Below are 23,299 nucleotides of genomic sequence, written 5' to 3'. Positions count from 1 at the left end.
GCCAGCCCAGTTACTCTCTTGGCAGTTTTTCCCATAAAATTCTCCTACCTACATGGAATTGTCACTAACATTTCAACCCAAGAAGGTCTTTGGAGGAATATGAATTAGGCTTTAAAAAAAAAAAATCAGTTCTTTATTTGCCAAAAAAATAACCTAGAGAAATGAGATAAAAATTCTATATATGAAAAAATTTTTAATTCTATATATGCACATGATAAAATTTAAAATATTGATTGAAAACAAAGCAAGTGCCACATTTCCCAGATTCTTCTTTTTTTAATTTATTTTTTAACTTTTAGGAAAACAGCTTTACAATGTTGGTTTCTGCCGTACAACAACACGAATCAGTCATAATTATACATATATCCCCTCCCTCTGGATCCCTCCCTCCCCTCCCCCATCCTACCCCTCTAGGTCATCATACATTTTCTAGATTCTTAAGTGACTGAGGCAAGAGTGTGGTGTGGCTCATCACCTCTGAAGTAGAATCAGGTCAGATGAATAATAGAAGGTATGTTTTCAGCCATGGTCACCTTGTTCAAGACTTTCCATTATGACAGTATATTTGTCCACAGGGGACACATGTCCCAAGAAGGATAGTCTTTCTGGAATCATAGAAAACTTTGAGATTTGAAAATTCAACAGAAAAGACTTGAACTTGGTAATAAAGTAGAAACGTTAAAGATTGAAGGCCATGTAAGCATTTATTTATCACTTTGTCATTCCCAACTCCTTCAGACATATTTTATTTGAGGATTCAATGTGGTGACTAACAGCATGGTTATTTAGGAAGAGACCTTTAGGTCTGAAAAATTACAGTAGAATAGAATTTCTGGGAAAAGGACTCATTCACTGCAGACACACGCACACACACACACACACACACACACAGCATACATACACAAAGTTCAAAACACACACCAATACACTTAAGAAGGAAGAAGGACATCGGAAATAAATAAATGAAATTTATTGTTTAATTTGATTGCCTCGAAGATAATATGTTCAGCAAGGATATGAGTATAACCAATATGGAAAAAGTTAAAAAAAAATTAAGAGGAGGAAGTAGTGCCAACCTCATCCTTTAGAAATAAGGAAAGATGTTTCAAGACAAAAATCTTTTCCACTCCTCACTAAAGATTCTTGGCCTGTTCAGTTCTCGTCTCAAGAGCATGGCTGCAGAACATCAGATTCACTAGTTCTTGTTCCTTCCAAGCGCCCGCCCCCCACCCATGCTTATCTGAATATATAAGCCTGCCCTTTGCTCAGATTTATGGGTCGGGCCAGAGCTGTGTGTATTTACAGTGTTCTGACCTGAAGACCCTGGGCTGAAGGAGAAGAGGAGGAAACCAGGCCCATTCCATAAACAGAGACAGATATGAGGGGGAGGTAGAAGGCCTTGCTAGCACTTAACATTTTTAACTATTTGGCCAAGCTTAAGAATTAGTGATTAGATTAGAGCAAAAGTAGAATGAGAGACCGGAGTGCAGACTTGGTGGGGGGGAGTAAACTGTATTTTTGCTGGTTACTGGGAGGGCCTAGGTTGGGGGATGGGAGTGGGGTTAAATGTAATGTGGAAGGTCTGAGAGAAAATTGATAACTCAGATGCAGAGGGAGCTATAAAATGCTTTGGGAAGGCAGAGGGTGTACAAAGAGGAGGATATAAACTGCCTTCAATAAGTTAGAAATTTTCTCCAACCACAACTTGCATTTCTTGTGTGAAGCAGGACTGCTTGCATTCTTTAAACTGTAAAGGGTCATCGAAGAAAAATCTCCTGCTCCATGCTTAAATGAGAACACATTGCCATAGATTACCAAAACCTAATCAATTGTGAGTTGAAATATTTTTCTCAGGGTCTGGTGGCCACTTGAAAGCAATTCCATTTTCAAACAGGAGTGCTTGGTAAAAGGGACCACCCCCATGCAGAGCTCTGGTCCACATGCCAGTTCAAATGGGAAAGAGCATGCAATGGACTCCAAGCAGTGCTCGGCACCCAAAAACTGAACCGTACACCCCCAGGGCGACATCTTTACCCATAAACCAAATGTGAAAGTACAACTTCTCTCTGGGCCATTCTCAAATAATCTACTTGCTGGAAAAACTTGAGTGCATGCAGAAAAACTGGCCTACTGACTGACTAAATTAGAAATAATCTGGCATCCATAAGTAAAGTCTACAATATTCACTGGAGACCTCCAAAGCAAAGCAACTGGGACAACACAGTAAGTGACTCATCCACAAATCAATTTACATTGCAACAGAGCAGAGAGCTGTGGTGTATGTGATTTAACCCATGATTGGAGAATTTGTGAAATACCATGGAATGGTTTTCTTTTGCTCATTTTAATATCAAGCAATCGGGTTCATACGATGTTCCCTGTTAGAGCATCTGCTAGAATGATATTGCTTGACTGGACTATTTTCTTTTCTAAGGTATGCTCTGGATCCTGAAGAGTATTCTTACTATTCTAAATGGGTTTGTGTGACTTGGATTAAACTAGCACTAACAGTTGCATGAGAACACATGTGTGCTTAGCACTGGTTGTGGCACTTCAAAATGTTTATTTGTTTCTGAGGATTACATTATTATTAAAGTCATGAGTTGGAAATAAAAAAGAAAATTGACTCTACAACCGAACTTTGAAAAATGGTATGATCCAAAAATACGCTGAAATGTATATTTTCTACTTATGTTTGGCATTTTCTGTTCAAAATTAAAATTCAAAGCAGTAGAGCTAAAGAAGGCATTTGAATTATTCTGTCGGTGCAAACTGAGTACACAACAGTGAAAAATTGGGCCAAAGGTGATGAATGGGAAGCAGCTATCCTAACCAGGTTGCCTTTCTAAAGTCAAATGAAATACGTGATATTCTAGAAAACTAACTTTTTATTACTATCATTTTTTAACTTTCCCCTAAAATAACACAACTTCTGCTTTGTCAATAATGCATGCTCAAAACAGATGCAAGCGCATGATGAGGATTTGGGAGGAATTTGGGGACTACTCCATCGCAGCTAAAATGCTTTTCTGTGTCATTTCTGTTGAGATCCATTTGCCTGGTGAAATCATTTTTTTCTCTAATATGGTGTGGATCGCAGCAACAGTTCAGATGTAACCATTTAGGAGCAGAGGCCTAACTCAGTATGCCAGAAAAAAAAAAAAAAAACATGCACCACAAAGAGCATTGAGATGAATGGCTCTATTTTATGAGCCATAAAAGTTTTATTCATCTTGACACTGAAACAGGTTTAGGCAGTGAGTTGACACGCCTTAAATAAATAAGTGGAATTAATTCCCCAGCCCTTGAAACAATAGCAGCATGCATGGAGCACGGAGAAATGCCCCATTGTTTCCTGTGGCTGCCTGATATTGATATTATTTGTGTTTTCTGTGCTGCTGCCTCAGGGGCCTGGTTGATCCACTTCAGATTCATCCCCTGTTTTATTAGAGGTTGAAAAAGGTTCAAGACCTGTTTGTACCACAGCTCCCACCGACAGCTAAGGAACCAGTTTGGCGTCTGGTTTGTCTGTTGTTTTACTGCTGACCTTCAAATCAACTTTAACCCCTGACCTCCAGAGGCATCTATCATGACAAGAGGCTGTTTAACACAAATGGTGCCCATTTATAGGGGAAGAGACTCAGAAGATTTCCTTTTTATGAAGAATTTAGTTTTTCACCCCTCTTTTCTCAGTCACCACAGGTGAAATCTCTCTCAGCAGCTGGCTTATGAAATAATGGGAAGGGAGGCCTTAATGAGCAGAAAGCACCCTCAGCTGGAGATAAATATATGCAAATGAGATGCACAAACAAAGGAGCCTGGACAGAGAAATATCTGCAATTCCAGCAAAATGCTGCCTGCAGCTCGAAGATGAACAGCTTTGATAAAATGGTAACAAAAAGCACCTTTTTATTCTCCAGCGTGTTTTACATTGCAATAGGCCATTGTCATTGCAAGCCAGTGGAGCATGCAGGGGTTTTCTGCACTGTTTCAGAAAACTGTTTAAACATTTGTTTTAAGGCATTCATGAAATATAATCAATGGACTGCTTCTGTGTTGTTGTCATGATTTTTTTTTTCCTGAGTGTGTTTTAGACGTGACTGTCCTTCTTTTACCTGTTGGTCTTTTCATAGTTTCATAGGCCTGTCTCTTTTGGTGACTTTTTCTTCCACAGACCAGAATGATTTTTTTTTTTTTAATTTCAGTGAAAAGAGATTTCAAGTTAATAACTAGTAGGAATCCGCTTTGAGCCACCACAGAGCAACACCCAACAACTAGTGTTAATGATGGCAATCAAGTGTGTAGAACTAATTCAGAGACAGGCATGTAACATGCTGATTTTAATAAGCTTTAAAAAGGCAATCTCTAACTTTTAAAAGTCTCCTTTTAATTCAACCGTCCTTGGTTCATATGATACCAAAACAAACAAAACCATTAAAATATGTTTTCAATATATAGCCACAGTGTTATTTGATGGTATTTTCAATTAGCATTGTGTTGGGAAAATATTGATTTGATGAGCTTTAAAAATGGAAAAGCTAAATTCATTAACCTATTTGTGGGGGGAGGGGGATAGAAACATTTTTTTTTTTCTCTTCAAAGGAATTAAGCCCCAATCCCAGTCTCTTGCCGGAAGACAGGCTGGACCCAGGACAGAGAAATTGCTGCACGTGAACATATGTATGATGCTTAGGTTAATAATCAAAGCAGTTAAGGTGAGAGATGTAACACTAGACACTTCACATGTATCCAAATACCATCACTCTAAAAGCTCTGCAATATTTGGTTCTTTCATTTATAATCCAATCTTCACATTCTGAGTAAAGATGTACAGTCCTTTACTTAAATTATTTCATCTTGGTTGCCTGGATTGGAGCAGAGACATTTCTTCTGAGTACTGTGGAGCTTTCACATTTTATGTGCATTTCATCAGGCAAATGTCAAATTTGCTAATAACAAGAAAATCTCCTCATTTTTAATCATGCCACTCCTGTTGCATGGGTTGGGGGTGGGGGGAGGAGGGAGTGGAGGAGGAAATATAAAGCACTGAGCAGTCTGACCAAAGAGCAGAAGGAGAAAATGTTTCTTTGGGTTTGGAAACGACACATGCTTGGTTATCTCCATGCCTGCATCAGCACATCATTAAATTCAGAAATTCAGGAGTTAACAGAAACTTGGTTCTATTAGAGATGCTTTTGCCAGCCCAGGTTTGAGGCAGCATAATTACGCTCAACTGCTGTTGTCTGGAAAGGGCAAACAGCATCTTAGGCACAGAACAATGAAATCACAGCTGAGATTTAGGTTAGCAAAAGCCAGCTTCTCTAGGCTTTTATGATTCATTATTTCCCATTAAATACAGTATTAGAAGTGTACACTAGATAGCTCATGGTTGCTGCTCTCGGAGCACATTATCTATATTACACAGGTCTGGGGAGCAGAATTAGAAAACTTTGGGGGAATGAGCAATATGTGTTTGCTGATAGAAGTACCATATGGCTCATCTTCTTCAATTGCTTTCATTGCGACTCTGATGCTGGAGAAATTAAAGTTTTATTTGATGTGGCACAGCTTAATGAACTGTCTTCTGTTAGGAAAATTGAATATGTTTCCTGTTATTTGAGCACAGAGCCTCCATGGTTTGGCTGATGAGGGATGCATTATGTATTGTTTATTTAGCATTTGGAAAACAAAAGCAAGATATTGAAGGTAAAATTGATTACTGCTGGATTGCATTATATAATCAAGTTTTATCCCTTTAAATTTCCCTTTACAATCCTTTGTTAATGTTTTAATATGAGATTGTTCCAGGTTTTTGTCCTTCTGAAGTACAAAGAGCTTGTTTTTTTTTTCCCTCAAGATACCTTTATTTGTAAACAAGTCACATGAAACTTGAAACCTAGTATTGCTATATTTATAGAGTTTGAAGAACGATATTTGGGAAAGATGAATATAATTCAATTTGTGTGACTCTAATGGCAAAACTTCCAAGTGAGTCCCCAGTCAGCTTTGAGAGAATCTAACATTTGCTAGCTGAAAGTGGAATGTCATTTTCTTTTGTTTGGAATAGACCACTTAAGAACATGCCTTATGAGAAGGAAGAAATTTTTGATATTAGGAAATACAAACCTCAAAATATCAAATTTTAGATTTTCAAGTTGGTTGTCAGTGAATGAAAAGTTGGACTCAACCTGTGAATTTTTTAAAAATGAAGTGTACATTCCATGAATTTGATATTTTACTAAATATGATTAGAGAAAACATAACCAAAAATATACTTACATGATGAGAAAACTGAAATGTCACCCATGTGAATGTTCTCTACTCCCTGAAGAATCTACAAAGATATACATCGAGCATTTTGTTTAATTTCCCCTTTTTTGTTCTGGATCTGATTGTGTTTTAGACATAAAATCTGAATGATCTCTAGAAAGACTGAAAGTAAGATCATCTAATCATTGTGTCTCTTTCATTTTTTCAGTGAGAAATATTCCTCGCATGGGCTGGTGACTCAGACACAGATCTGCAACAAGCAACTAGGATAAAAAATAGTTAAAATGAATCAACATTTATCTGGAATATACAGTCCTGACCTTAAAAAAAAGTCATTTATCTTCTGTGTCCTGTGATGTTTTGAGGATTCTGGCAAATATGGCAGTTAAACAAACTTCTCTCATAATCTAAATACTGTCTGTTCAAGAGAGGCTTCCAATGTTTATAGCCCATAAGTAAAGGAAAAAAAAAAACCCTGGTATTTAACCAAGAATAGTGCTCTTGAAAATGTCTTCGAACAAAGTGTTTAAGCAAAACTTTGGCCACGGATATTTTCAATTCCTCATTCTTCTTCTGATTCCTTTTTTCAATGAGCTGTTTTCACATGCCATCATTTCACTCCTTTCCTTGAAATTAACGAATTCATTTCAAAAAATGGACGCCTGACTAGTGACCTGGTCATACAAACTTCCTTGAGAAACAGTTGAGAAGAAAACATCACATTTTTATGAAGCCCATCTCCTGCCAGGGGCCTCGGAGGAGGAACACCATTATGCATTGTTATCAGCGTGGTGTAATTTGACTGTTGACAAAGTATCCGTGGCAGTGAGAATGAGCGCAGTTAGAAGTGTGGCGGATTGTAATCAAGAAGATGCTTAGCTGTGCAGCACTGCATCTTGAGCAGATTTGAATCAACATTGCCTTAAGGGGACACACACACACACACCCCAAAAGGAAAAAAAAATCCATTAATTTTTAGAGGGAAAATTAGAGTGGCACTTGATGAAGCGAAATTTGACATGTGTTAATTGCTCTGCAGCTCCCCTAATTAGAGATTTTCAAATTCTTTTACTGCTGTCACCATGATGGCACATTGTCTTGCCGGACAAATAGTGAAACTGCAAATTCGTTTGATCAGGAAGTTTTACGGAGGAAGATGGGACTGTATCCTTGAGCCCACTTCCAGAAGGTGGACAGCTGGAGAGCAAGGAGGAGTTCTCAGCTCTACCTTCAGCACAGACAAAAATATGCTTATTACAATAGTTTCAGTCTGAGACTTAATGTAAAGGAAGCAGGTGCTGATGCGATTTCCTTAAACAGATGGAAATGTTCCTCTGGTACTCATGCCTCTGTTTCCAGTGAAATATTTCAGGTGGAACAAAAAGTCAGCAAGATGGTACATTACATACACATTCTCATATTTCTACTTATATTCTTCAGAAATTGGAGACAGGCAGATTTTGAAAGGCCGTGTCATGTTTTGCCCAGGTCTGAAGTCAGAGGCAAACAGCACTTTTGATCCCCTTCTTAATCTTAAAGTAATTATACTGCTGTTTGGCCCCCAGCATGGCATCAAATATGATATCATAATAATTTTGGTTTCCCTTTTCAACCCCTCTTGTCTAGCCCTTGAACCTCTCTTAATTCATTAACATATTGAATTTTTTTCAATTTTCCATTTTCTTGCAATAACAATATTAATGCTGGGGTGAAAGCTTGATTGGAGCTAAATTACTTGTTACCTGCTGGCATTTATTTATATGGCATTGAATTATAAAGCTTTGCTATTGTCATGCCTTGGGCGAATTGTTTATGACACCAGTAATAGGAGTAATTGTTATTGTTGAAATTACCTGTCAGCTACCCATAGCAGTGGCCCTTGTCCCACTGACAAATAGTGACAAGGGAGAGGTATCCTCCATGCGTCCCCCTGATGGCTTCTCCTCTGATAATAAGAAGTGCAGGGCCTCTGATAATTTGCCTGTCACTGTTGAGTGCAGCTCAGAGAGAGTTGGCCAAATTGTTGTCATTCACTTTGACAAAGACAGCAAAACGCTCCTGTGCAGGAGGAGGATTATCAAAATAAATGAAATCGCTTACACCCCCTTTGTTTGTTTGGCTCAAGAATTGCCTGGCTTTGTATGAGGTTGTGAAATTAGGGTCCAGTTCTTCTGGGTATACTGCTGTTCATTCTAAGACGAGGATCCCAGACAAGAGAGGGCATTTTATAAGACCCACTGTTTTGCAATTTACATAGGTCATGAAAAAATTATATTCTGATATAGAGTCAGTAACACTGTAACAAGAAGTCTAACCATGTGGTTGGATACCTTAGTTTAAAGCATATGTAACATTCACATCTTTTTCTCTTCTGCCTTCCTTTAATCCCTCTTTTTTTTTTTTTTTTGACCCACTCAGGCATTCAAATTCAATAGACTTTCAAAAAATGCACACATTTCCTGGTTGCAATCAGGTTTCCTTTAAAAGTGTGGAAATCTGCATCTCTGACTCTTAAAGCCTTAAAAGATTACCCAGTCAAATTTAGGATTATTATTTCAAATGGCTGCTTCCTTTCCATAAGTTATCTTTTATTTATATAATATCTTCATGTGTAAAGAGAGAAATGAAACGTAGTTCCAGGTATGAAGCATCAATTATCACAGGCTAACAGAGGAAGCAAACTGACTCTGTTATTGCCAGAGCTCATATATAAATATTTGCATTTTAAAACCCCTTGGTTGCAGCCTGTGAACCTGTCATAGAGGAGAGAAGGGGAGTGGAGAAGGGGGGATGATGTCCAGGGGTCTCCACATCTGAAAGAAATGGGCTTTAAAGTAATCAAACCTCTGCTCTTGTAAAAACCAAAATCATTCTCACCATTTCACAAAAGGCATCATTTCACGCTAGGAAAATTCTAATTTTTAAGGGGCCTGTGAGGTTACTGCTCATAGGTCTTCTTGACAAATGCTTGTCATTATGAGAAGTTGCAAAGAGAAGAAAAAAAAAATAACTAGGATAAATGTAAAATATTGGCTCCTTATAGGATAGTAATCAGCTGTTTATTGGTCTCTACCAGACAAGTAATGACCAAGCCCGGTGTTAAGTGCCAGCAACATTGCCCTGGGCCCTTCCCTCCTAACACCGGCCATTATCTGATTAAAGAACCTCCAAAGAAGTCACTATTGCATAATTTTATGGGCCTAAACAGCACGCAGGTTGGCTGGCAGGAAAACTACCTAGGAGGGTTGATAAACCAACAGTGAAACCTGATTTTATTTACTCCACTCACACCTTGCTCTCTGAAAGGGTTTCTGAGCATCTCAGACATTGGTGACCACAGAAGACAACTAAAATTGTTCAAATAGGAATTGCATGAGAGGTGAAGGAGCCAGACAGGGAGAGGCAAGAAAAGTAAAATTATCTATCCCTTAAAATTGTTCACGAGCTGCACAGTTTGCAGTAATTAACAGCATCGTTACAGGCAACTAGACCTTGTCTTTGGTGTTTGGTATTTCAAGCAGGTAAGTTTCTAGCAGTGCTAAAATCATACATGCAATGATATGATGATAGGAATAAAGTGTTTCTAGTTCTTAAAAATACTGTAGTCTTCTAAAGGCAACCATTCGCTGGTTAACTGTGCTGAATGTCTCTGATTAACAAGTGGAAGGCAGCGACATAATTAAGAGGTTATCTGTAGTCATAAAAATGCTCAAACCTGTCTTGGAATGTGATCCCTTTAACAGATAATTTTTAAGAATGTAGCATGTCCTCGCTTTCTCTGTCGAGACCCACGTTAGTGATCCCAGGAGGGAAAATAAACATACGTTTTTAAATGAAGATATTTAAAATGTACCCCATATTTCAGTGTATGGCTGTAACCTGGTCTTTTTTATGTTCTTCCTATAAAACCTAAATTAAGCCTCTTAGGAGTGGTTTTGCTGTAGGTTTCATCTAAAAACACAATACGTTTTAAATGATTCCAGTACTTGAGTACACGTTAACGTGTAATCTCTAATGTGTGTTCGCTCCCGTCCTCTTCCAGACTGCAGCTCTTCTAAAGGAATGAAGCTTCTTTAAAATTTAGCTTCATTTGAAATGGAAACTTTTAACAGATAGTAATTGCTCCTGTAGCTCTATTGATGAAGTGACTGGCAGCAAATCTTTTCTCCCCTCTCTCCCTCTCTCCCTCTCTCCCTCTCTCCCTCTCTCTCTCTCCCCACCGTAACATTTTGAAACACCCATCAGTGTCAAAGGAAACTACACACATCTCCTTTGCTGCTCTAAATAAGGCTCAGCAATGTTAAGAAAAATGTCAGAAAAAGCTCAGTGGATTAAAGTAACATTTCTGCACCATGTCACCGAGAATGGCAGGGCAGGCTGGTCTGCATAATTCTGAAAGATATTTTGTGTAAAATGCTTACTCTATAAACGGAATGAAATTTTATTTGGAATGATTTAAGGTTGTATTTGATCACCTACAACATTCAGTTGTTTTTCCAAATCTCCTTAATACACCTTCGGTATATATTTCTAAAATTTAGAACAGTAATACACTCTTCTCTTTGTGGAATGTTTCTCCACCCGTGTACAGCGTTAAAATACATTGTGGACTCTTCAATGCACTTTTCTTTTCTTTTCTTTCTAAAATTCCTAGGATGTTCATTCAGTGAAAGCAGTAAAAACACTGGACTCTTACACATGTAAATTCATTGAACTAATCAGCCAGATTTCCCCCTAAATGAAATTTGTATATAACTTTGGAGATTTTCAGCACAGTTCATTTAGTCATATATTTTTAAAAAGAGCATTTGCATTTCATTCATGTATTGAAAATACATGACTGGTTGGAAGATTTTAGTTAGGTTTGTTCTCTTTTTCTAAAGAACAGTCGAGAATACAGTGGTGGTAAAACACCCAATAGTACAATAAGTACATAATTAAAACTCAGCAGTTAAAAAAGGAAAATACCTTACAAATGCAATACCAGATACCATTAGACGTGACAAGGCTGGTTTCACAAAAACAAGGTAAATCTCCGCTGATTTTAAATATAAACTTTTTTCAAAACAGGTTAAAAATGAATTTAGACAAATTTGTCTCTTAACCTTTAAAGATTTCCTGCCCATTTCTGTATGTCCTTTATTACATTAATTTTTTATTTAAATTACACCATTAACTGGATATGAATTTATCAAGAATACATGTATTGATTTATAAAACAGTACCATTAATTATTATAATAGCTAGATGTAGCTGATATTACAAAGCCATTTAAAGGTTTTTAATATAACTTGGACATACATAGATAGATAGGCATTATGGACAAGACTACAATTCAAACTGGCTACCAGCAGTTAATGAAATCCTTGATTTATATTCTAGTTTAGAGATTGATTATATTGTTGCTTTGTAAAACTATTTATATTATGCCATTTTTCAAAGGATGTCTCAATAAAAAAGCTAAATAAAATATTCAGTCAATTCCCAAAGCAGATTTTGTTTTCTATATTTTAAATGCTAGTGAAAATAATTGATTGTGTGTGTTCCAAGCTTTGTCATTTCCATTCCAGAGGTGGCTTTCCTGATGGGAGACTCGTTTGCAATGCACACTTTCACACACTCTTGGATCCTTGCAGAAACAAACCCCTTCTCTTTATTTCATTAGCCGCCCTCCCACCCCCAACAAACCCATGTATATTTCACGAAACCCACGCATCAGGACACGTAAGTCTTTTTGGCATCTTTTATGTTATGCATTTTTTTTTTCTTAAGGTTGTGGAAAACTGGGACTTACCCCAAAGCCGCAAAACAGGCAATCACGAAGAGAATTTGGGTAAGAATGCAATCTGAAGAGGAAAAAAAAAAAAAAATGAGGAAGAATATAAGCAAATAACAGTAACACTTTCAAATTACTTTTCAAATGGTACTTAGCCAACGAATAGATTGAAAGTTAAATTCTTTTCACATTGTACTTGATTTGGGTCTCCTAGTCTCTTTATTTATATCACTTTTCCTTGCCTGGCAACATATGTTACCGATTTATTATAGTATTTTTACTGTTAGCAGACAAATCTAAAGGCTAGCTGAGAAGGCTAGCTTCATCTGATGACTTTAACAACAACTGCAGGGCATCCTTGAGGGTGAGCCAATAGGCTCTTTTGAAGCTATAATACTATTAACCATTTTGATGCCAAAATATTTCTTATAGCTAAAGTTGGTTCTGTCTTTGTAGGCATTCCAGGTTTTACATACACAAAAGTTAAATGTAAATGATTTGTTTTGTAAACCTCTCAATGGCCTTCTAAGCACTTTCTTCCATGTGTCTTAAGTTTCCTAAAAGCCATATGAATGTTGTGGTTTCTTTATTTCCTGCTTTCTTTTATAGGACACTGAACTCTGGGCACACAATGATAAGTAAACAGCTATCAAGCATCAAGTTAAATTGTCACTGCACCCTCCCCCATGCCATTAATTTTCTGCTATGCTATTAAAAGAAACAAATATCCTTTAGAGTTTCAATGATCACATCTCTCTGACATATGTACAGTACTGAAAAGTTAAGTTCAAATGAGATTCTTTTTTGGCTAAGAATCTGAAATTCCTTTCCAAACTAGAGATGCCATATATTATGGCCATTTTAATGGATATGTAATAATAGCCAAAAGTTTATGCCTTTTAATATGCACACATGAAAATGTCTGTTTCAGAGCTGTATTTGTTGACAGAAAGTATTCAGTTTAAAGTTGCCAAATAGCAAACTTCCATTTTTGATCATCTGTAATTTACTTCACTCCAGATTGTTTAGTCATTTTAACTTAAAATTTTTATAAACGACCTCTTCTTCCACTCAAATGTCTCACGCTGAGTTTACTTACAATTTCAGATACATTTTATAGAAATTCTCTCACACATGCATAACTTGAAAGTTTTGAAATTAAATCTTAAATATTAGAAGCCAGTATTTCTTATCTGCAAGGTATGGCTCAGTAACTGAAATTTCACATCGCCTTGATACTAGAATTCAACCAATAAAACCAAGATACTCATGACAGCATTAGGGGTCTGACTGTGAAAAAGTGAATTTTGAGGTCCTGTACCTCTGGGATCCAAAAAACGCTAAGACATATTGCCTGTATAAACACATCTAGAGTAAGAGATTCTGCCTGCAAATCATAGCGATGCCTCTTCTCTCCAACATATGTAAGAATACACGATAATACCTGGTTTTAAGACAAAATCGCAAACTTTGCCATCAGAACAGGTGATGAAACAACCACCAGCTAAGTAACCATTCATCTGATTCCAAAATTTTTATTCAGTAAAAATATTTGTATTTATTTCATCACTTTTACTTTGATATATTTCCCAAATTTTTAGTATTAGCTATAACAACCCCATCAAAATAAGAAGAAAAAATTATATTTTTACATATAAAAGTTACACAGTTTCATCCTAGTCTAATTTAGGGTAATGTCTCACTGGACTTGTTATTTATATCTATTATCAGATATTTACTGTATTTATTTCTTTGTCCCCAAGAGGCATCTTATGGTGATGGTGGGTAATTTTAGGTCAGAAGCAGTTATGATCAAAAGGTTTTCAGCTTCAGAGAATGAGACCAACTTTCCAAAGGTATAAATGCACAGCAATTCCAAAAATGACCATATATGTCATTGGGGGCCACTCACTGCCAGCCCTGTCGTTCCAGGAATGAACCATCCCATAAAAGTGCCTATTAGTTCATTTTTAAATATTAACTGTCTTAGAAAAATGAAGGGAGACAATGCTGTTGGTGGCCCTAGAGTTTTCTTCTTCTAAAAAAGTTCCATTCTTGAATCAAAATTGAATCTCCAGCACAGTTTTATCCCTATGTTTGGAAGCGTGCCAGTCGTGAACACGAGACTCCAAGCTTCATGTTGTTTGATGCTGAACTTGACGCCTTCCTCCCCTGTGACACAGGGCCCCTGACAGATGGGATGGACTGGGCTGTCCCTTAATCTAGCCCCATCCACCCATACCTACCACATTCTCTCTCTCCTCCACCTCAAAGCAGGTGCCTTTGAAAGGCTTGAATCCAAAGATACGGGTTCCTCTGGCTTCCCGGCTCAGGCTCTGTTATTTTTCTGCAATACATCTCAGCGGCCCCTTCCAGCGGCCAGTGTGCACCTAAGCTGGGATCCCCCTTTCCTGTCATTCCCTCACCTCTACCCCGACCTCCAAAGGCCACCCCCCTGCTTTCTGTTTTGTCCATCACCTCAGTTTCTTTTCCCCTGTTTCTGACCTGCACTTTTTCTGGATCAGACGCAGGCAGGTTGAGAGGTAATGAGAACCAGATGGACAGAGCGCAGAAATTGCCCAAATGGGTATGAGAATGTGGGAGCTGTCAGGCATGGAGAGAAGCTGGAATTTTTCAGCAATAAAATGGGATTTATCGCCACTCTACCACAGTCATTGCCGACAACCGTTTACCTTGACAGAAACCCCATTCCAATAGGCCATGCCGATGCAGATTCTTTTTTCCCAAAGAGTGATGATTGGTATTTGTTCTAAGGCTCAAATGGCCTGCACTAAAGGTGAAGCATTAGGCCAAAGTCCTGTATTCCCCACTGAGGCAAATGAACCTGCTAAAATAAGTTCCTTCCACAATGGCTGTGTAATTGAAACCAGAAAGTGAGAGAATTTGATAAATTGCTTGACCCTGAAGGAATGTTAAGGTCATAAATTTTCATTGCATTTTTTCCTCTCTCTCTTTTTTTTAATTTTTATATATTGATTATATTTAGTATTTGCTTCGAAACTCAACAAGCTTACAGATCATCAGTTGTGGCCTCAGGGGAGAGGGCGGTAAATCATCAATTAAGAGGGTAGGGGGCATTCTCCCCTCATCTTCCAAAGAGGAATGTCAGCTCCTCAGTATTCCAAGGACAGTCATGGAGGTGTCTTCCATCTCAGAATTATTCCAACTTAGCACGCAATTTGTCCTGGCATGGACAAAGTAAAACCCACAGGAAAGATTTTTCTCAGAAGGGTGCTGCTACACTTCTATCATTTAAGAATGATGAACTGTTAAGAGGCTGGCAATCCGTTTGCAGCCATCACACCCGCATACCTCGCCCACCCCAACCCCCCCGCCCCGCCCCAACCTAAAATTAAGAACAATTGTATTTTAGCTAAAAAGCCATGATCCTCTTGTTTAGGTAAATTGAAAGTGTGCCTGTGTACGTGTGGTTGAAAGCACCCATATTTCTGAATGCTGGTTTTGGCAAGTCCATTTTGAAATTTTTCAAACTTACTTTTTTAAAAATCTGGGTTATCTTCATGTGGAAATAAAACATAGGTCATAAAAACAGCCCAAACCACATGTTACATAATATAAAATGGACTAAAATACTCGAGTATCACGTAGTAGCAAATTTCTACACATCTTGCTTTAAGGTTTTACTTGTTTTTCTAAAAAGTGAATGAACGAAGTTTGCCAGCATTTTTATTTTATCTGTATTTTCTACCAATTGTTTATAGTGATACAATATGAAGATATATACTCTCTCAGCCTGAAGGTTAAGTAATTTATTGATAGCCAAAACTTCTTGTCCTTGAAGATTTTAAAGCACAATCTATCTCCTGGGTATTTGTATGCTTGGCTTGTTCTCACTGTTAAATAAGTAAAATCAGAAGTATTTGACCACTGATGTATAAATTTTATGTTCAGAATTTTCAGGATTCAGAAGACCCCCAAATGAGATCCAGTGCAGAATTTCTGATTAACTATTGGGACAATTTCCCTAATTTAGGAAAAATGGAGTCATGCTCATTTATTTTCAATTATTAATTATCAGCTTATAGGTGGAAACCATTGCTACCTCTAGGATGTATTAGAATTAAATTAGCACATTCATTTTTTTTCAGAACAATCTAAACTATATAAGGTAATTTATGCTTCCTTCTATAAAGTATTATCAACAAGGGGTAAAGCTAAATAATCTCTAGTCCCATATCCTACTTTCTTTTGTTCAAAAGTAGTATCACCAACATTTATTAAGAGTACATATTTCTACATCAAAAAAAAAATTGTTTTTAGTCAAGTAAGGAAATGGGAAAGAGGATCCACAAAAGAAATGAATTTCAAATCTTTATTCCAAATATCAGAGAATTTATGATAGGTGGAAAACAGTAAGTAGTGCCACAGTTGTCAAAAAATCTTGGAAACTGCCACCAAAGTACAGGGGAAGATGAGAATTTTCATATGTTATTGCTTAGATGCATATAAATATTTTAATAAGAATTCAGCAACAAAATGTTTTCATCTTATAGAGAGGGGATCATGATGTACACATGATCTACTTTTAACCTTGTGGCTTTGTCAGTGTTAAAAATGAAACTTCCAAAAAAAAAAAAAATTAAACTTCCTTCCCCACACTTAAAAATTTTGTCACAAGTCTGTTTCAAAAAATAAATAAATATATGCATATGTATACATATTTAAGCATAAATAAAATATGAACAGAAAATGGCTTCAATCACTAATATTTTTGCAAACTAATGTTCAGCTGATGCAACTCAATTTTATTTTGCATCACATTAGTGTCATAATGGTAATGACTAGCCTTTATTCACTAACAGTTTGAGTCAGCACTTTGAGACATTTTCAAATTAGGTCATACAGCACATTTGTGGCTGATACAAAGGTTGATTAAGAGAGCTGCACAATTTTAAAGTGATGCGGTGTGAGTTGAATTAAGTTCTCTCTGATACTTACGGGAAATGTGAGCCACCATAACTAAGCAGAAATAATGTATGGACTATAGGGGGAGAATATATTTCCACAGAGTGCTTGAAGTCGTACTCATTTACAATTTCACAAAGTCCTCTGTCTGTTATGGAAGAATTCTATCATGGGGCCTAGAAACAAGCAATGAATTACAATAAGGACACTGGAGGCCTGGTCCCCAGTCCTGTTTCAGTGAAAGTCAGTTTTTGCCTTTATGTCCCTTTTGATCGTCTCAATAAAGACCTTTTTTTTTCTTCTAGACACTGTCTACTGCTTTTCTGAAGTCAGAATGATCCCATGTCACAACCAAACCATCTACCCATAATGTAACGAGGCCAGGCTCAATTGCTCTATGCAAGCTAGACGTGGGGTGGCCAGGGGGGAGGCCTATTTAAAGTGATATTGTCACAGAAAATCCATAATCTCATCAAAAATTTGAAGGCACAGGATTTTCTTCAGTTGCCCAGCACTACAAAGAAATTGTAAAAAAAAAAAAAAATAGCCCCTACAGATAGCTTTTAATTGGGTTTAAGGAATACAAAAATAAAAGCTGAAACTCTTAAATTGTTGGTTTGACCAAAAGGGCAAAAATGCCATTATTATTAACACTGTACTCACTCCATATCGCCTTCTCCACATCATAAAGTAGCCGCAGAAGATTATATATGTATATAATATGTATATATATAATATGTATATATTATGTATATATGTACATATATGTGTGTATATACATGTATATGTATATGTGTACATAATATGTATATGTGTACATATATACATATATATGTATATTATATATATATATATTATTGTGCAAGTGGTCTTAAAAGCCAAGAAACCTGGAAAGAAACCCTAACAGTGGATGTCACTGAACTGAAAGAAAGTCTCCTTGGTTTGGCAAGCTTTGGTCCCAGGATGCAAAAAAAGTTAACTATAGTTTCTCTTTGCACATACACCTTGCTTGCTTTGCATTAGTTCCTGAAACATAATGCAATCATCACATTTCACTTCATGTGTCTGATGAGTGTTTCCCAATTCTAGCCTCCCATTCAGACCCTTCTGTATTCCTGGACTCAGTCCTTGCCCACAGGCTGGGACAGTATGCACCGCCTGCCCCTCCGGACCTGTTCCCTCCAGTGTATTCTTAGTTTCTTTCCATCTGAGTTTTCACAGAAATTTGGACTAAACTTGTTTTCTTGGGCAAGACCACCTAAGCAAAGCAAGAGGAAGGGTTCCACCAAAGAAAAGGTGTACGTGTTGATTGTTTTTAAAATAAATGCACCTAATTAGGAACATGAAATCGGAATGGCCACGGTCATTCTCAATGTTTATAAATGTATTTATAGTCCCGTCTCCTGAAGATTTTCACAGTGAGAGAAAAACAGCTATCAAATCTTAAAAGGAATATAAACAAGAATTCTTAGAGAGAAAGATGGAAGGGGGAGGGAAGGGAAAAGGGACAGAGGGAGGGAAGAAAGAGGAAGAAAGATTGACTTCAGCCCCTTTCCCTCTATTCCAACAAAGAGCTGCTCGCTGACCACCACCCGCTTCACAGATTTCTGTCCTTGAGTTGTGAAAGATCACAGTCCAGGAAAGGGATATACAAACACTGTCTTCAACTTTGCTGAATTCTTGTGACACCACATAGACAATGTTATAATTTGAATTTAAATTCAAGCTGGGCATGACTGATAGTGCCTTACCTATTGATTTGCCATTAGGGTATTTTGATCTGTTCTATTTTTGTCATTTAATATAGTTGTATTCTAGAGCTTTCATTTTTCATTTCAATCTCAATTCTAGAGCACTCAGTTCCAAATAGTTACATTGTCTCTTCAGAACACTGAGTAATTCTTATTTTAAAGTACAGTGTTGAATTGTCTGTCTTCCTTAGTTACTGTATGACCATCTATGCCATCTTCTGCCTGGTTATTACCAATACTCACCATACATCCTCTTATTTGTACTAATAAATCCATTCGACTTTTTTTAGTACCTTCTTCCGCCAGGATAATTTTGTCAAGGTATAGGTTGCATGTGTTTATTTTTCAGGGCTTACCTAGAGAATAGTAACTATATATGTAAATATTATAAACAGACATAACTATTAGAAGAAATAAACTAAACAATATGAATGCTCCCCTACTTATTAAAAAATCAACTTCTAAAAAAAATTTGAGAAACCCCTTGTTCTTGCTAAACTCCAGAGGTTGCTCTGCCCAACTCTAATTATTTATCACAAAAACAAGAGTCATGAGTATCTTCAAGTGGAATTTCCTGTGACTGATGAAAACATGAAAACTGGATTCAGTCTGCCAATTAATACTTGAAGCGATGGTGGCAGTATGTCTCCAACACGTACATTTTCATTTTCAACACACCCCTGGTGTGTGCAATCACTTAATTTACATTTTCAAAAGGTCACTTGTGGTGCTAGCTGGGATGAATTGTATATTTTACTTATTTGGAAGTAGGCTAATTTGCCCAGCCAGGGAGACACACTTTTTCCAGCCACTAGGATGACATACATCTGAATCAGCCATCATATCACAACGAATAGGTAAAAGTAGTTTTGCCATTTTGTTAAGCAATTATGGGAATACTTGAGTTTCTCCAACAGTTTAATTTAGTACATGAGAATAGCATCTGGTGAGGCATATTTATTAATAGTGAGGTTTTTTTATTATTATTTTGCAGGATGGATGCAGCAACATTACCGGAGTTCAATATGACTTTTGATGATCTGGCATGCAGAGATTAAATAAGGTTAATCCTCATTTTATATGCTAATAGGATATTTATAATCTCTACAGCATATCCAATTTAACGATTTTATTCTCTGTTGTTCAGACAGTATTTCTTATTAGTGAAAGAGAATACTCTTACATTCACCACAGACACTAGTTTAATTGGGCTTGAGTGCATTGTGTATAATTAGTCCACTTCTCTAATATTTCATCTATAATTACACAATGAACAATGTGCTTAAATTTCATAAAATTGGTGGGTTCAAAGAAAGACTTCCCCAAAATGAGCAGTCTGTTTTCAAGCTTTCCAAAGCCTTACTAGGAGCCTGATGAAAATATGTTTCAAACCAGTGTGAATTTCTTGAACACTGAATGGATGCCGAAAGCCCCTGAGGCTAAAAGCAAGAAGAATGTCCCCTCCAGCTCCACTCATGCCACCCAATGACAATGTTAGTGGCAGAGCAGCCTGGACTGGGCCCAGCTGCCACTGGAAACAGAATCAAAGTCCCCACATGCTATGTTCCCAAGGTCTCAGCAAATGTCAGCCTTCAAGATGGTATTTTGAATGGCAAAGCTATTTGGTTTGGGGTTTGGATATTGAGAACTCTTTTGGGCAAACTCACGTCAAGCCAACAGCCCATGAAGTTTTATCGTGGAAACCAAATTTTAGTTTTGTTGGGGAATGGGATCACACAGGGAAAGGAGGCAGGAAAAAGAGAGAGAGAAAGAAACTGATTCATGATTCTGAGAGTTCCTCTACCAGGACCCTGGTGGGCTTCAGTCCATAGTGTCGCAAACAGTCGGACACGACTGAAGTGGCTTAGTACGCTACTGATCAAAGTTAGTTTGGGCCTCTGAGTGTGCATGTCTGAATTGCTTATCTTAGTTCAAACAAGGCTATTTTTACACTATCTTGATACTTGCAAAATTTTAAAAAAATAAAAAGACTTCAAGGACAAAAGAAAAATGGATTATAGGGTTTTAGGAGTTTTTTTTCAAGGGACAAAAGAAGCCTCCATTTTCAGTGCTATCCAGCTAAAGGGAGTCAGCCAAAGTCAACCGTGCATCCACATGGCCATCAATGTGCCTTCTTTTATATCCTTAAAATATACATCCTATAAGCCCCTTCCATGGTTCTTACTTCCTCACTTTGCCTTCAAACATGTTTGTTTCATGTCTACCAAAGAGTGTGCCAGTTGCCAAAATGACTACTGTGAGCCAGCTGCCTACCGATGGCCAAAAGGAGCCTGAAGACTTCAAACAGAATCTCCTACCTTTTGAACCAATAACCTACAAATGAAAAAGCCATTGGCTGCTCTATCAGTTAAGGCAGGAAAACAGAATCACCATCAGGTACTTCAACAAAAGGATTTAAACTGGAACCTACTTCCAAAATTGCTGGAAGAACTTAAAGGCCAAATGGAGACCACAGGAGTTGGCAACAGCAGGAAGCCCCTGCCACCCTTAGACCAAGGGGACAAAGGGAAGAGCGCAGGTTCTGGAACCTCAGAGGAGATGCTGCCATTGCTAGTGAAAGTGTCCGTCGCTCTGTCGTGTCCAAGCCTTTGCAAACCCATGGACTATATAGCCTGTCAGGCTCCTCTGCCATGGAATTCTCCATCCAAGAATACTGGAGTAGGTAGCCATTCCCTTCTCCAGGGCATCTTCCCCATCCAGGGATTGAACCAGGGTCTCCTGCATTGCAGGCAGATTCTTTACTGTCAGAGCCACCTCCAAACCAGGTTGGAGGTTGAGGGGCTGGGGTATCCCAGTCTCCCCTCCTCCTTGCTCAGAGTCTCCATTTGTGGAAGCCAGATGGCAATGTATCAATACTTTCAGTTGGTAATGAATCCACCTGCAATGCAGGAAACCCCAGTTTGATTCCTGGGTCAGGGAGATCCGCTGGAGAAGGGATAGGCTAACCATTCCAGTATTCTTGGGCTTCCCTTGTAGTTCAGCTGGTAAAGAATCCACCTGCAATATGGGAGACCTGGGTTTGATCCCTGGGTTGGGAAGATCCCCTGGAGAAGGGACAGGCCACCCACTCCTGTTTTCTGGCTTGGAGAATTCCACAGACTATAAAGTCCGTGGGGTCACAAAGAGTCAGACACGCAAAGAGCGACTTTCACTTTCACTTCACTTTCAAGCTCCCTAAAATACAAAAGAGCAAGGAGATAGCAGGAATTGGTCTAAGAGCAAACCGATAAATGACCAAGCACAGCTCCTTCTCAACAGTCTTAAGATTTTTGTATGAAGATGAAATTTGCTGCAGATATCTGTGTAAATGCAGTAGAAGGAAACCGATATTATTTTGGATTCAAATTCCTAAGGTGCTTTTCTGAGGATCACAACTAGAAAAATGGCTGTCATGTTGAAGCCAAACTTTCGAACAGACTCAGCATAGTTTTGCTGTGTGGATTAAAGAGGGGTCAGAGTAATGTCTCATTTTCTATCTCAGTGTGGCCCACGGACCACAGAGTGAGGCAGGAGTAGAGATCAATTGACTTCAACATGGAAGCAACCTAATTGCCCATTGACAGATGAATGGACAAAGAAGATGTGGTACATATATATAATGGAATATTACTCAGCCATAGACAGAGTGAAATGACACCACTTGCAGCAACACGCATGGACCTAGAGATTATCGTATTAAGTGAAGTAAGTCAGAGAATGACAAATATCATATGATATCACTTATATGTGGAATTCAAAAAAAGATACAAATGAACTGACTTTGAAAACAGACTCACAGATGTAGAAAACAAATTTATGGTAACCAAAGAGGAAGCGGGGAGGAGAGGGATAAATTAGGATGTTGGGATTAACATATACATGGTTCAGTCCCTGAGTCAGGAAGATCTCCTGGAGGAGGGCGTGGCAACCCACTCCAGTATTCTTGCCTGGAGAATCCCATGGAAGAGACTGACAGGCTACAGTCCACACGGTTGCAAAAAGTCAGACACGAATGAAGCGACTAAGCACACACACACATATAAAATAAATAATCAACAAGCACCTACTGTATAGCACAGGGAACTATATTTAGTATTTTGTAATAACCCATAAGGGAAAAGAATCTGAAAAAGAATACATGTTTGTGTGTATATGTGCTGCTCAGTCACTCAGTTATGTCTGACTTTTTATGACTTCCTGAATTGTAGCTCACCAGGCTTCTCTGTCCATGGTATTACCCAGGCAAGAATGCTAGAGTGAGTTGCCATTCCTTTCTCCAGGGAATCTTCAAGACCCAGGAGCCAACTCACGTCTCCTGCAACTCCTGCATTGGCAGGCAGATCCTATGTGCATGTATGTGTATGTATATATATACATACATATGTAAATATATACACACATATATATGTGTGTGCATGATATAAAACTGAATCACTGCTGTATACCTGAAACTAACTAGATATTGTAAATCAACCATACTTCAGTTGTAAAAAAATCTTGACTTCAAATTCTCTGGTTTCCATGGATTTTGAACACCCCAAAGTTTGCTTGAACA

General features: G+C 37.9%; 1 protein-coding gene and 1 long non-coding RNA gene across 4 annotated transcripts in view; one reads left to right on the top strand and one right to left on the bottom strand.

The window, feature by feature from the left end:
- The window catches only part of LOC122441849, a 231,215-nt gene that overhangs the window by 125,174 nt on the left and 82,742 nt on the right, over window positions 1–23,299 (bottom strand). For all 3 annotated transcript variants that reach the window (XM_043468913.1, XM_043468915.1, XM_043468914.1), the window contains one exon: window positions 12,065–12,116. In XM_043468913.1, coding sequence (XP_043324848.1) covers window positions 12,065–12,116 — 52 coding nt within the window. The remainder of the gene's footprint in view (window positions 1–12,064; window positions 12,117–23,299) is intronic.
- LOC122441851 lies at window positions 903–5,367 on the top strand. Its single transcript, XR_006269465.1, has 3 exons — window positions 903–2,223; window positions 3,694–3,891; window positions 4,603–5,367. It is a non-coding gene; the product is annotated as an uncharacterized LOC122441851 (long non-coding RNA).

The sequence above is a fragment of the Cervus canadensis genome, chromosome 5 (genome assembly GCF_019320065.1).
Source record: "Cervus canadensis isolate Bull #8, Minnesota chromosome 5, ASM1932006v1, whole genome shotgun sequence".
In the NCBI taxonomy this organism is placed as follows: Eukaryota; Metazoa; Chordata; class Mammalia; order Artiodactyla; family Cervidae; genus Cervus; species Cervus canadensis.
Note: the sequence above shows the minus strand (reverse complement) of the source record. Positions and strands in the feature narration are given on the sequence as shown.